The sequence below is a fragment of the Lineus longissimus genome, chromosome 6 (assembly GCF_910592395.1).
Source record: "Lineus longissimus chromosome 6, tnLinLong1.2, whole genome shotgun sequence".
NCBI classification, from domain to species: domain Eukaryota; kingdom Metazoa; phylum Nemertea; class Pilidiophora; order Heteronemertea; family Lineidae; genus Lineus; species Lineus longissimus.
Window position 1 is genome coordinate 16,647,878 of NC_088313.1, and position 16,319 is coordinate 16,664,196.

Sequence of the window (16,319 nt, forward strand, 5' to 3'; positions counted from 1 at the left end):
CCCGAGAAGACAGTTGTCTGTACATGTACTTCACACTACGTACAAATACCAACGGAACCGTATACATACACAACTCAACAACTCAACAACTCAACAAATGAACTCAACAATGCAACACTGGTCTAAAATAGCACATTCATGAATAAGGTGAGATAATCACTGATGCAATTGCCCTGCACAGAGGTTATCACCAGTAACCACTTCTTGCTCTTGGCATCCCTTTTGAGTATCCTGTTTTATACCGCGACGTTCCATGGCCGGAAAGATCTGACGTCACTACGTTACTTGAGCACTGATTCTGTGACGTGGCAAACAAATCCTGTTGCGGACGTGAGCAAGCAGTTGATTTCTCTGATACATCAAATATTTTGATGTCAGGGACAGGATTCATACTAGTATGAATTCCATCCCTAACTCGGCCATTTTGGTTATTATTGTTCACTTTACTACACGATAAGCCACCCAATAATGATTTGGACCCGGTAAGTTTTTTCGTAGTTTGTCCCCTTTCCGCTTGCTGTTCTTCATCCGACGCATCCCCCAGATACGTCGTGTCCTCCTCATCAGAACATGCCTCACTTATGTCCTTCCGGCGCCGTGACCTATCAAGCATCATCCGCAGAGGCAGAATTGGGCTCTCCTCAATGGATGATCGTCTACTCATAGAGAAATTACTACTCAAACTTTTCTTCATCCAACGATTATTGTGCATAACATTTTCAGAACTTAAGCCCCTTTTTCTTGAATTATTGATACTATTCCCCACGGAAAGTCGCATGATCTCAGTCGCCGTACTGATCTCGTGGTCAAGGAAGGTCCGAGGCCGTCGCCTGAATTGGCACTTCAGAATCCGTTTGAAGGCCCGCTTGAATTCTCTGCTAGAACATGCATAGATTATTGGATTCATCATGGAGTTACAGTAGCCTAGCCAGAAGAATACCTTGAAGAGTAGGTCGGGGATGTAGCAGCGTGGACAGAGAGCACCTGCAACGAGATAAAATATACATGTCTTAGTTGGGGTATGTAAAAATGTATACTAACTGTCACTTTCTTCTTGAGCTCTTGGCCAAGATGAACCCGGTCACCCACCTAAAGCTAAACAATTGCTTTCCATTCAGTGACTGACCTGCGATATCGTTTCAGTCGAAATTACACGTAGACGATGAATACACATAACGATTATTACCGTTGGTTATTTCGACGTCGATCATGAACACATAACGTTTTTGACCGTTCCCTTCGGTCATTTCGACGCAGACCATGAATACCGACATACTTTTATGACCGTTATCCAAAGGTTATTTTATACCTATCTGACCGAGGTTCATAGGTAATTGCCATTACATATTGATTTAGAAGCTTGATACCGGATTGAGGAGTGCCGGTGGATTTTTTTTGTGTGTTTCCGTGGCAGAGTGTTTCTCTTGGTTGTTTGGGTAAGTTATACATTGAAAGGTCATGGTACCTTTAGTTGCCTATTGAATGAAAATACTAAAATATCAGAAACAACACTTCAGATGTTAAACCGGTATCGCGCAGGAAAAAAGCTTATAACAACTACAGTAACATCGTGTCACGTTTGTGAATATAATGCTTCACATTGAAAACAAATCTAAAATATGTTGCTGTGGGCCACACAAAGCAATTCAGGGTAAAACGGACGTGATTTGATTTAGCCTGAAACTCGTTCAGGTTATTCCTCTTCTCATCATATCCCATGGAGCCCCAATCCAATTTTCCCACTTTGAGGGAAAAGATTATCAAATTTTCAATATGAGTTTTCATCATTGCCAAGATTCATGTACATGTACATGGTCTGGATTTTGTGATTAATTAAAACATAAAAACTGTAGGTTGCCAAATGTCCGTGCCTATTTTGCAAAATTGTCTTGAAAAAATGGCGGAGTACGAAATAATTCTTCCGTTCGTATAAAAAAATATTTCGCGATTTTCATTTTTTAGTGAATCGAGATTATTCACATATCAGCGAAAATATGAAACTCGCGAATTTTTTTGCGGTTTGCAGAAATTCAGGAGTTACGATTTTATTAATTCCTAAAAGAACATAACGCCATGATTGGCTGGTGACGGAATGACGACCTGCTGTTGCTGGAAGATACGGATTGATTGATGAGTATTTACAAGTAAAAAAATTGCGTTTCATGATAATTCAACCACTGTCTTATGATTTGATGACGAAAGGTCTCAGAAGGTCTCTTTCTTTTTTAGAGGTAAAAAGTACGTTATCCGAGCATGTCGTCAAGCATATGAACATTTTGTTAGCCCAAATTAGTTGATTTGATTAAGCGAATCGGCGAATCTAAAAACAAATGTTGTATAATTTCAAGAAAGATGCCTAACCAAGTGTCGAATTTGAGCGTCTTTAGACTTCTGTCCTGTGATAAAACCCTCGATTATTGGTGAAATTTCGTTGTGAATATCATCAGAAAGACACACAATGGTTGTCTGGTTTTAGAACATCCAAAGCCACGCGAATCTGTTCTTGATCGAAAGAAAACAGTGAATCAAACTGCTGGGCCAAGAATAAACAAAGAACGAACTGAAATTCAAATCTACTGATTTCAATATCCAGGCGGTCGTTTGAGACTCACGATCAGGGATTTACGCTTCACTGGTTTTAATTTCGAGCAAATTGAACTGGCATTCGCAGAACGGACCAATGGCATGACATGCGTACATCCGGGTGAAGGGAGCTTGTTTTGTCAACAAGCGCCCATCGGTGAGTGAGTTGGATCAAGGAAAGAACTCTAGAAGAAGTGTCGGTGGCAAAAGCCCTTCCAACGAACCCAACTCGACCAGTTTGACAGGCATTAGCACCAGTTCTCGCCGTGCTCCGCAACTGCATGGACCCCACAATTACAAGTTGCAGCAAAAGTGATAAGACTATTGTTATATTCTCGTAGAATTATTAGAAGGAGTAACCATTATGGTTCTAACGAAACATTTTGCATTCATTGACAAATAGTATTGATAGCTCACAGTCATTTTTCATTCATTTTCGAATACATAGCTGACAGTTATTTTGCATTTGTCTACAAATGGTATTAATAGCGGACACTAATTTTTCATTCAACCGACATTTACAAATATCATCAATACTCTATATTGAATCTGAGACAGAACTATTTCCCGCAGCGACTTCCCCTCGAGATTGCAAAGAAAGCACAAAAATAGCTTCCGCCGTCATCTCAGCGACAAATGGTCAATCAGTATGAACTGCCAGACATAATTGTCAACTATTTGTCACGTAACCGTCTAGATGACTGGTCAAAGCCAGATAAGGTTACTGAGTCAGAATAAGAAGTCCCGCAAGTCACGTTTTCCAATTCTCATCATGTTAACGTCGACTCCACAGTCAATCGTATGTGATAGAGAAGCTGGCCAGCGTTTCAAGTCACCACAGTTGATGATATACACAAACTGCAAACTTAAAACTTTTCTCAATCATCATCAAAGTCACACTTACCCTACCAGAAATGATATCTGCCGTGGGCAGGATATTGCTCGAATATTCTTTGAGAAGCGCTGGAATTGCGCTTGTACCACCAAAAAGAATTTCGGATGAAAGGTTTTCTCCATGACATTGACTTCTACCTAAAAGAATGGTTACAGTACCACATTGGTATGTTCCTCGATCTTTATTTTCATGTCAAATACCCAAAACCTAAAAGTATTCGCTTCATGTATACCTTGTACACTTGCACGTACCGGACCTACAAACTCCAAACTAATGATGTCCGGATAATCACACTCTCCGCAAAGAATTGACCAACTCCCTCTGGTGGGTTCAACTGGTGGGTTCAAATGAAAAAGCCGTCTCGAAGAAACGATCATATATCTAAAGAGTACCCTCAGGGCTCGAGATGTGTGGGGATGTATTTCCTAGATCATGTTGTTGAAGAGGTACATGTATGAGATGGCGAATGAGAAAAACGTGCGTAAGAGAAGGCGAACTGCTGTGCAGGTGTAACGTTTTTGAGAGTTTCCGTTTATGAGTGTTACTCCTCATTGTTTAGGAACGCTGAAAGACAGACTGACTCGTTTTTCTGTATTTATCCCTATCGGAAAGTCATGGTGTCTCTCGCTGTCTAATTGTACGGAAACACGGAAATGTGGGGAACAGCCTAACTCCTGCTACCGAAAGAAGAGACACACAAAGAATGAGGAGATGCCAATAAAAATAGCTTTATAATCTCCACCTCGACTGTTGAGTTGTCGGCGATTTATGACAGGCTTGTCTGTGTTGCTGACTGGCGCGTATGATTGACAAATTCGAGCCTTGGGTTAATACTGACGCATTTATTGATGTCTCCGTGTCATCTAGTCTCACATTCCACCAAAGCTACTTGCCGGGCCAGAGGGTTTCCACTCAGCGCCAGCCAAGCGAGTGAATACCGTTTACGGCCGTCCATCTTACCGAACGCTGTAGACTAGTCGATCCGGCTTATCCACTCAGCTGTATGTCTGTTTAACTTGAGATGTTCCACCATATCTAGATTAGACAAACGTATGTATTTCATGTAGTTGCACACATTAGTGCACAGGTTATTCTCGTCTAGCGTTGTGAAAAGCTGCTTCAGCCTCCGGATAGTCAATTTAGCAATCCAAGCATGTTGAATTGATCCTCGAGTTGAGCCCCGGTCATCCATGTTATTCTTGCCAAGGTGTTCGCCTTTCAAGACTTTCGTCAAAAGGGCTTTCGTCAATAGAGTTCGAAAGTAGCATTACAGGTAGAAGATGCTAGTCCAGCTCTGCACTGGTAATCGTTAAAATGGACTAGTGGTATATACCGTATCGACGCACCAACAAGGGAAGCGAAAAATACTAAGCTTCAAATGAAACGACTGGTTCTTTTCCATGTTTTTGAATGGCCGGTGAACTTACAACGGAAACTCGTGAACTGCTCTGCGAATAGCGATTTCAACTAGCCGAAAGCACACCCCACCTTCAATAAACCAAGTGTCCGTAAGGACACTGAGGACACTCATAGGTGATAGATAAGATTTGACATAGCGCTTAAGACCGCTAGTAGGAGTATAAATGAGACCGTGGGGATCTGATGCAAGGAGACAAGACTCTCCATGATAGTGATAAGCAATTTTGCATTGGTCTTTTCCTGCAAAGCCTAATTGGACATGTCCGATGAGATAGTCATGATTTATGAACACGTCGTCTAAGGGGCGAAAGCGTTATTTCCCAATCGTAAAACGATGTAGAGCTACGACAAACAACTCCTGGGACGGGGCAATGCTAGGACATGTCATATGATCGAAATTTATGAATACAGGAAGACATGACTTCGGGGGGGGGGGGTAGTACTAAGACTAGTGTGGAATCTGGGCCCAAACTGATCGAGGGAAGGAGTTTCTGAACAAACACAAGAATTCCGACCATTCTTTGATCTGATAATCATAACCCACTTATGAAAGTCCCGGGTCATATTAGTAATTGGGGCTGACCTTGAAGAGGATAGCCGGGCCGAGGGCAGGGATTGCACAAGGATGAATGAAAAGTTGCCGAGATTGTTTATGTTCGAGTAATTATATTGTCTCCATTAGGCGATGCCATGAGGTTGATTATACATATTGTTAGTACAATGAGAGGGAATACGACCCTTCAGCTTGTTAGAGGATGGTCTTCTGACACATGATTGGTATCCTTGGGCTGGTTATCAGTGCAGCTGGTTACTAAATAGGTTCGACATCTGACTTACAAGGCTCGGAGATCACAAGGCCACCCAGTTGCCAGAAGGACGACATGCCAGAACAGGTAACATCCTCGTTCTTCAAAGGACGAGTGTAGGCCACCATGGTCACATAGTTTGCGAATTAGTTTTGTGCCTGTACGGACAGAATATAACGTTGCGCCTCTTCAGGCAGTCTGCGATCTCCAATTTGAGAAGCAATCACTCAGAGGCTGCTATTTATATTCCGGAGTAGGCGCACACTGTTGTTCCCCGACTTAAACGATACAGGTCGAACTCACAATCATAGACCAAGAGATGTAAGCCTGTCAAAACTTGTTATGAAATACTTCTGACAGCGTTTACCACATGATGACATATTTTGAGCAGCAAAAGAAACCTTAAGTTCAATAGATCGGCGAAACATCTTGGTTACGAGCATGAAATGACTCAAAATTGCAAATACGGGAGATTGGGTAATGAGATTTTCAAAACTTTAACAAACTGCCCGATTTGAACGACGAGTCCGGTGATTGCGCCTCGAAGTGTTCAACATTAACATCATCCACAGGGACGCCGCTATTTTCACTTTACGCCACAAATGCCGGAAACTGCCTTCAAAGGAATGTTCTTTGATGCTGATGTGGACAGATTGGCATTCACAGCTAGACATTGATATCATTACCGAAGCAGTCTCCCCAGAAGAAGATATGCCTTTCCCCGGGTGCTTCATTTTATCCTTCCAGATTATTTTGTTCGCCAGCAAATCTCTCGGACAAAGCCAGATTATTTCCCGTCAACAAGATAACGCATTATCAGATTATTGACTATTCAAGATCGGCTGGAGATATGGTGATGAAACTGCCAATTTTATTTTGATATAATAATGAGTTTATGAAATTAGCGGTGATGCCACTGAAGCGTTTGTAATGAGACAATTTAACTCGTCTCTGACTTGCGCCGCACCGCTGAAAGATACTGTCTGATGAACAAGCAGTCGTTTGGGACTTTTAAAATGGAGATATGACACTTTATCAACATGGTTCTGTTTTTGTGGCTTCTTCGACAAAATCAATTTATTTTCTTGCTTATCTAATTCACCCTTTCACTGTGAGAGAACTAGTCCCTGCTTGGTTTTATCACGGACTTATAAACAATATTCTAAGTCCGTATTTTCATCATTGCATTGGTAAAAATTCAATCTGAAAACGTTTTGTAGGAGATACCACACAAATTACACACCATTATTCTTACGGTAAAGATGAGACAGTCGTGAATCAAATATCATAATCCGAACGTGGTATTTAAGCTTCGTATTTTCACGATTCTGACGACGACGTAAAGAAGTAAGCAGGTACATATAGTAACTCCGAGGTATTCTTATATCAAATGTGGTTTCTGACACAAAAATGCAACCTTTGTTTGATAATGCATTCTTTATCTTGCGGCAATTACAAAATGTTTCAGAGCTGGACCAATCCTTTCAAAATAGATGGACCCATAATGGGTTCTGACAATAAAAGGTATTTTTAATTTTGGACGAAGTTATTGCGTTCGTTACGTGTGTTTATTGTCGCCTGATGAGACACAGGGGAAACATAAACAGTACCTTCCGGTTGGTACGACCACGGATTTGGTACCGTGTTCGTGTTGACGCACCCAAACCATATCCCAGAGGAGAAATCGCTTGATTGCGAGAAACGAATAAAAAATACGAATGGAACCGCAAGCGATTTACCCGGGCCAACATTCACACACGGTATCTTCCATTTGAAATAAAAGCCGTCGTCATCATTCAGTCAAGGGAGTTCTTCGATAACACCGCGTATCAGCAGTATCATTTGCTTTCGAATTATTCTATAATAGATGATAAATTAAAAAAATATTATGTGAGAAAAAGAGAGAAAACATGATTTGGCTAATTTCCGGTTAAGGTTATGAGGAAGTCACGAAGGAAAAGAGTCCAATTTCTTTAAGCAATGTTAGTCTATCATTTACATGATGGTTGCACGTTTTTTGATAGGACCTACCTAATAATGTCTTCTAGATACATGTTTAGAACAAATTATTCTTTATAGGCTTTCCTTGCTGGAAGATGATCTGTTTTCAATCAGCGTATATAGGGACTACATTTAATGTAGGAATTAGCGTTAGCAGCTTGGAAGAGAATGGTATCATCTCATCTCAAAGGTGTTTTTACAGTACATCAGAAGGTTTGCCATTATCGCTAAGTAGGGGTTCTCTCAACTACGCCAATTCGCCGATATCGACAAGAGATGCTAAGCTAAAAATATTCCCAGGCTTCACTTAATGTAATAAACAACCTAACAATTGGCCAAGACAATTTCATTATCGAGCCAGTTAGAGATTATAAATCTGCCATAATGTGTTCTTCTGCTCGTTAGCTGTGTTAATGGGTGGCAACTTGATGATTTGGTTTTGTCATTGATTGTGTTCTACCACAAAGCTGATAGACTGGGGCGTCATAAATAATCATCGTTGCTAGTAATTGTATTGTAAGTGAGGCAGCGGTAAATATAAGATGCAACGATCTGCCGGGATACTTGAGCTATCCTCTAAAACGATGGGAAGTATTTTCGATGATTTAGATGTAATCTGGAGTAGACCCCACGTACATTCCAATTCGATTACACTCGATTTCTCGGCTTCCCCGGGATACCGGTTCTAGAAAAACGCATTATCATTTCATAACGCCCAGTAATATCTTAACCACAAACATAGCCAATATTGCGTCGCCATACATCACCATTGACAGGAGATGGGTTTTCTGCTCAAATGACCGGAATAGTAAGGACAGGATTAACTGCAATTCCATAATACCAAATTATCAACATTAGGTCAAATGGTGCTGTCGCCCTCCATATCCCGATTGATCCATTCATCCCATAACACATTAGTTCATCACGCGAACAGAGGGTCACACAACTCTATAAACATGGGATGAAAGATGACCTCTATTTACAGTTCGTGACGGACAGGCGCCTTTTGGATATCGCCTTGGTGCCAGTAGGGGAGAGGGATTGGTTGGCATAATCACAGCCCGTCAGAGTTACAAGGTCACACAACGCGTCCATTTACTACATTTCAGGTCAAAGTGTTATTTTTTCATGGAGTATATCTCATCCAAGGCGGGATGAGCTTTTATTTACGTACAATACTATTAGTGGTCAATTGGGTTCATTGGCCTGTCACTCAGTCTTCGGCTAGAGGTAGAGCCCATCGCAAGCTTCTCATGTTTTACACCTGGTAGGGTATTTTCCTTGCCTTGGCATAGACACCAGATACAAGGAACCATGGCTTCAAGTCTTATCCGAAGGACAGTGAAGAGCCAGGAATTTGGTAAGTGGAGTGTGTCACAAACAGCGTGAAATAGAAACCACTGTCAAAGTCCCCATTCTTACTACCCCAACGGAATTCTGCCTGAGGCAATCTTTGAAGATCCTGGGTCTATCGCAGGCTCCCTACATCATTTCTCATAACAAAAGCACGAACAACCAATCCACTCTCTGCTGCTTCTCAGGTCTTTTGACTATCATCCCGCCATCGATCAGCAAATCCCGCAGGTCCACGATTGTCGAAGTTTGAACATGTCGCCCAAGTCTAGACACAATTTGAGAGATATCTATCGAAAAATCCATTCAGTGCGAAACCTGTCGACTCAATCTTCTTACGCCAGGCTTTTCAACCCACTTTCTCCTTCTCGCATATTTCTCATAGTGTATACTTGAGGTAGGAGTTAAAAAGCCTTGAATCGCAATCAAGATGGTGTGCTTACTTAGCTGCCTCCTCCAATATATTTTGTTATGTCTCATGTTACAACTCGACTGCGGCGTGTCTGGATTGAGCAAAGTGCGTTTGGAAACTTGATGCATGGCTGAGGATACTTTCACTCGCGTGACAGCCACTGGGGAATTGTCAGGTGGGTATAGGGTCGGCTAAATCACGGTAATTGCGGAACACGATCAAACAGTTATATATATTTGTAGTGATGGTTCGATTACGAATCCAATCACTACTAAATTATGATACTGGTAATCTTTATGATCACCAGCTCAAGCATAATGGTGGTGGTGGTGGTGGGGGGGGGGGGGGGGGTCCAAAATCGATCACATAACATAATGAACTTAACTTTACCTCAGTTTTTTTTCGAAGAAATCCATTAACCCACCCCCAGTCATAAATGCTGTTTGTCATTTACGTTCCTCCTCAACCTCGACTTGCCAGTAGCCTGAACATAAGTCTAAGAAGATCGATTATTCCGTAGCTACGACTGCAGCGGAAACAATTAAAGTAGAATCAGTAGGCTTTTAGAGTGAATAACTCGATTCTGGATTGCTGCCAATGATAGCAGAAAAGGAGAACCTTGATAGTGATGATTACGACACCCAAAACATTAACGGAACAGACTTTACATTGGGGAATATGGAGAAAAGAAATGTCATTTGTATGATCGATGGATTGCGACCTTAATCACTCGAGCTATGTAACCTTGAATGCCATTGTTGACTGCGTATCATTAAAAATGTAATTAAACAGATCATCACTCTAATCAATTTAGCTCTCCAGGAAAGCAAACACATTTGCCAGCATCAGTCATGAAAGGAAAAAGTGCACGATATCGAACGAGAGAGGAGAGATGAGCCTACAACTGAAGAACGAAAAAACCTACAGAATCAAGCCAATCACATGTACTGGATGTCAGAGACATCTCAAACAGCTGTGATGGCTTGTCATGTTTAGCTATTGGACAGCATGCTATGCAGTTTTTTTGTTCACAGAATGGCTCTATTGGTGTACAATATTGGTATTTTGGTACAATGCGATGATATTCGTGTTTCTTTCCTTACTTTATTTCCAGAGGTATTTCGAAAATTGCCTTATGAAAAGGCTTCTTGTCAAAGGTGTCTGTTGCTTTTTATCAAAAAGAGTTAAGGAACCCTTTTCAAAAAGGAAAAACCTTTGGCTTTTCTGAAGTTCCGAAATCCTAATCTTTAATAATTCTTGGTTTCAGGTATTGAGGTTGCCAAAGAGCAAAACCTTTTGACCTTTTGAGTTCATCGTCATCCATTTTCGATAGTGCACACGGGACCTCCCACCGGCCATGCAAATTCTCATATTTCAATCAGGTTTAACAATTCCCATACGCAGGTGAAAAGTTTTTGAAGAGGGATACCTTCCTCAGAAGTAGTTTTGATTTAGTTTTGCATAACATTCTTGGTACGTTTCTGTTAATCTGCTGTCATGTGTAGGTTTGTCACAGACCAAAAAGATTATACCAAACGTTGAAAGTCAAGTCATATTTCAAACCTATATTGTTAGCAAACAATATGGTTTATAGGCTTGCCTATTTGTCTTACGTACATTTCTTGTAACGATCAAGTGCAGGTTCGTAAAAGAAAGTGATGAATAGAGCGAGAACATCACAGCTATGCCTACAAAACTTTCAACTAAAAATATATGCCAACTATTGATGGTATCTTGAAGAGAGCAAGGGTGTAGAATTAACAAGAGAAGATGCGAAGAATAGACAAAGAATAGACAAAAACCACAACGTAAACAATTGTAAAGGGCTTGTGGGTTGACAAAGCATGATACTGCTCTTGAAAAACTGAGTATTATCTATATTTGTGATATCTATCTAACCTTGACACTCAACTGAAATGAATAACTTTGATTCGTGTATGATTCAGCGCTGGTCCACTCCCCAAAGAGAATTTGTTATCAGTCGATAGAACAAAGACGTCCGTCTCCATAGGATTCAGAGACGGAAACTTTGTAATACTGCTTTGATTTTGTGTCAAGTGAGTGCGTTAGTCGTGGGTGAGAATGTTAAAATTGTTTCCCACCTTTTGTTACGTAAAGGATTCAATGATATATTGAGGAAAAAACACGGAATTTGTTTGCACAATCCACTTTTTTTACGGGATGCTAATAAGCTCACTTCATAGACTAGTACAAAGATGTACCTTCACTTGATATATTCTTTTACAAATTAGTCCCTCGATTCATGTACACCTACGTCTCGGTAAATTGGTCTGATACAAGATTTTTTTCTATTCGTGATGGGTCAATTTAGTTGCAATACACGTAGGTTGGGAGAAGATATTTTTTTCTGATGAAGTGAAGAGACGAGACAAACAGCTACATACTTCTCGTCAAGAGGCATCTTCTTGACTGTGAAAAGTAAGGACGGTTCTATTGAACCTTCCCGATCACCTGACGTCTGCCATCGGACAGAGTGGAAGGAAATTGTTACAGTCACCACTGTAGGAACTTAATCCTATATATTTATGAAAAGTTGCACCTTTTTGTTAAAAATATCAAAAATATCAGTGCATTAAAATTCTGAAAGTTCTATAGCTCAAGATATGCTCCATTCAACTCCTGATAATTATTCGATGATTTAAAGTTCTAGTTATCGATTTCGTTTGCGGACGACACACGGTCAGTAACTTTGAAACCTACGGAGTGTTAACTGCGCGATACGAGAGCATCGGACAATCACGATGCAGCACGGAATCTGGCCAATCAAGGTAGTAATCACCACGGAAGAAATCAATCACGTCGGAAACCCACCAAAGTCATGTCCAATGAATCGCCTACTTTTAATGACGAATTGGTTTGACTCGAGTGTTAACTTTCTTCTCAACAAGGCCAAAGGGTCATCAGCGTTCCTTGTCAACGAATCTACCATTTTCTTACAATCAGGTCGAAGACAAGTTTAAGTTTATAGAGGACCAATCTGATGTCCGTTACTATAAATTTTAACTATATATTTTAATTTCGGCCGCTGGTTTCGTTGTGTCTTATTTGAAGTATCTTGTCTGAAGTAATATTTTTTTAATGGACGAATACGTTCCAGCGAATATATTCAGATCACGTACAGTCGCCATAAAGGGCGAAAAGAAGGCAGGGATATAGAAGTAAACATTCTATTCTTTTTGAAATGTAAAACTTTCCATTTCGGGAGGTGTTTGCGGCAGACCGCGAAAGTATTTATGGGCATTGATGTCTAATTTCAATAACCGGCAAAATTGGTATTCGGAGAGGCTCCTTTTTTTCGCCACCGCCTTCGACTTACCTTCTACTAATTGGAGACAGAGTCTATCGCTATTTGTTTATGGTAATTCCCGAGAGAGGTTCAGACGGTTACATTTTGCCACTGATTTTGTGAAAGGTCTTCAAATACATAATGAAAGACCGTCTTTAAAGTTAAAACCTGTTGTTCGACCGGTAATTAAGATAGATAGCAATGTGATTGCGTTCGTTAGCGGCCTTCTGTAATGCTGTAAAACACCAGATTCTTGCGCCTCTTTGTGTCACGTTGTTATCCAACACGGAACGCTCTCGGAATCATTATGTCACATTACGGTAGAAACACGTAAATTAGCCACGCCGGTTCCGACTACACAGGCTAAGGGGGTGGAAGACAAGGTCGGACAGCTTTTCTTCTAACTGATTAGACTCAGGTGGTGTCAGCTTTTGCTCTTCATGCCAACAATGAGATAATGAGTCGAACATTGATTTTTGCCACAGTTACGAATACGGATGTACCGCGACAATTCGCATCGATACGGATGGAATGTCTCCTAGGTTATCAGGGCCAAACTTCATAAGTTAGCGAGGTTTAACAGCCTTACGTTTTGATTCTTGCTTCATGTTTCAGGTCTTAACAACGTTTCTGTTTACAGCACGAGGATTTTATTAACAAAGACTCAAAACCTTTCATTTTCAAAGAAGCGACCGAATATTGTGTATCCTCATGCTAGCATTTTGAGAACGTAAACATCAATCGGTCGCCTGCCTGCAAAACCTTACTAACCGCTAAAGTTTTATACTCACCTAGTGGAAGAATAAAGAAGAAAGGGAACCAGCACAGAATGAATATCCCCACAACAATTCCTAAGGTCTGCGCGGCTTTTTTCTCCCGTTTGAATTTCGCCATTTTGCCCGCCAGCGTGAGCCTTGAATGGTACTTCCTGCCTGAACTTTCCGAATGTTCACTCGAACTACTACTGGTGTATCGTGTTTCCTTGTTCGCTACGCTATCCATAGTCCGACCTGTGTGTATCCGCAACGTAATTGCGCTTGCGTCGTCTTTGCTTCGTGATGTTTTAATCCCCGTTGAGAGAAATTTGGACTGTTTTAACGCTTCGCGATAAATACGAAAATATACAAGTAGTATTATCACCAAAGGAATATAAAATGACCACGAAACTGAGAATAATACGTAACCAAGTTGTTCTGTCACTGTGCACACGCCAGGACTTTGGTCAGGTGGTTCCTTCCAGCCAACAAGTGGCGCCACTGATATAGCGGTGGAGAGAATCCAAACGGCCAGCACAATCAAGATGGCGCGTTTTTCAGTCATGATAGATGAGTGCTGCAAAGGCCTGGTAACGCCTATGTATCGATCTAGGCTTATTACACAAAGGCTCATGATTGAGGCCGTGCAACACAGTACATCCACAGCCGCCCAAATATCACAGAAGGTCTGCCCAAACGCCCAATAATTTACGATCTCTTTACTGGCACTAAATGGCAGGACTATCGTCCCTAATAGTAAGTCTGCTACGGCTAAATTCACTATGAAGATATTGGTTGTACTCCTGAGATGAGAATTCACAAAAACTGCAAGAAGGACTAGCACGTTTCCACTTATTGTCATACAGATGATTGAAGAAAGTAGAGCGCCAGTTACTATAGCACCAGGGAGGGAGTAGCCATCCTGCGTAGAATTCAAGGAGGCTTCTGATTGGTTAAAATCGTCCTGCAGGCCCTGGATGAGGATATCGAACGATCCATTGCTGAAACTTGCATTGATGTAACCTGAAAGCACAAGATATCGGTACAAATATGAGGTTTTCTGGTCGTGCTTTTCAACGTATTTGATAGTTTCACAATATGTTAAACATTTAAGCACTAATTTTTTATTTCACCCATTGAATTTCATTTGGTCAACTGGTCTGCACTGACAGCTCAATCAAAGTCGCTAAGTTTATGGATATGGTACGTACTAAGTGTGGTCCAAATCCGTTTGCTCTGCACACCATTTTTTAAAGGCTTGTGTAGCCTAAATGAAATAAATTTAAGATGATAACCTCACCTTCATAACTCGTGCTACGGACTTCTGTAAAACTCATCAGCGAATGAAGGCCAAGTTAGAATGTTGGCCTATCCAAGTATAGCTTGTTCACTTCCGTTCGACTCGATCGTACAGAAGACAGCAACTTCGTAAGTTTTATCTGGTCAATCTGAATGATACAAAGAAGGAAGAACTTGATGAGTTGAACAAAAAAGAATATTTAATAAGCCTCTTCCAAGGGGGGGGGGCGTCGGGCAAATCTCACTAGTATTCTTCAGTTCCTGATATCGAGACACCACGGAATCCGCTAAAGGAATAATACAAATGTCAACGATTGATCATATACTGCCATTGAAGTATAGTAACAAATCTGAGAGTTTTCGTGTTCATTTTCTATTTTCTTCTAAATCCATTTAAATCGTTGCTTCCCGATACTTGGGCTATTTCAATTGAATAACCAAAGCCACCTTAAGATAAATTGCAAAACAATACATCATCCAGCGAATCCTAAGCGAATTCAAAAATAGATCTTTTAGTGCACGTTCAAGCTTCATCCTAATCCGTTTAAATTTGGTTCCCGGTATTAGTACTATTTGCATTTCACGACAATTTACTTGAAGACAAACAAGATCTGACTTATCAAACAAAAGGTTAAATAGTCAAGACAATAAATCACAATGCGTGTTAAAAAAATCGGACTGAGTCTACTCAAGTGCACGAATTCCCTACGTGCTATCGGCTCCTACTAAACCATTTAAACTTGCTTCCTGGTACTGGGGCTAATTCAATTGGTTCAAAATCAACTGATTTCCAATATCGGAGAAACAATCAGTCAAAGAAGACAACATGGTTAGCTTACACGAAATAGTTTTGGATTATGTCTTAAATCATTACAGAGATAGTGAGTTCACAAGAAGGCAGGTTAACTTTTGAAGGCCTGGGTTATTGGATTTCGTACCACATGTAAATAATCAACTTTATCAAGGCCGTTCGCGAAATACGCAAAACAAACGTTCGCGAAATTTAGCGGTCTACAGTAGGAGATGATAAATTCTTACAGATTTGATTTACAAAGAATAGAAGATATTGAATTACCATATGATAAATACAAATACATGTAGTGAGTGCTGGTTGAGATGGTCCATGTCTAGACTATTGATCAAGGATGAAGCCAACCATTACATCAAACATATCATCTTCTCATTTAATGTCATTTGGCACATGCAATAGCCTAGAGGCCAAACTTTCAAACAGTGTTGCATGCCCGAATTCTGATCCTTCTGATACTTATCAGCTATTGAGATGTGTTCCTCATATCGTATATTAGTACGCAGTAGGATGAATACAAGCTGCGACACTCTACTATGAATTACATTTTCTGGTAATATCACCTACTTGACTGTCTCAACGCGAACTGAGATGCTCGTTGAGTGACGGCGATTGAAAATAAGGACTCGCTTTGGCCAGCAACACGGCAGGCCGAAATTACCCACATATGCTACATACATG

At 40.7% G+C, this 16,319-nt stretch overlaps 1 protein-coding gene across 2 annotated transcripts; it reads right to left on the reverse strand.

The window, feature by feature from the left end:
* Window positions 1-7: 7 nt before the first annotated feature.
* Window positions 8-15,580, reverse strand: LOC135489154 (alpha-1A adrenergic receptor-like). Of its 2 annotated transcripts, none has more exons than XM_064774362.1 (4): window positions 15,519-15,580; window positions 14,832-14,979; window positions 13,568-14,554; window positions 8-984 (listed from the first exon to the last, which is right to left on the reverse strand). In XM_064774362.1, the coding sequence occupies exons 2-4, from the start codon at window positions 14,866-14,868 to the stop codon at window positions 188-190; spliced, it is 1,821 nt and encodes a 606-aa protein (XP_064630432.1). In that variant the 5' UTR covers window positions 14,869-14,979; window positions 15,519-15,580; the 3' UTR covers window positions 8-187. The 2 variants fall into 2 exon arrangements, with proteins under 2 accessions (XP_064630432.1, XP_064630433.1); XM_064774363.1 differs by having other exon boundaries at window positions 15,540-15,550.
* Between the last annotated feature and the right edge of the window lie 739 nt (window positions 15,581-16,319).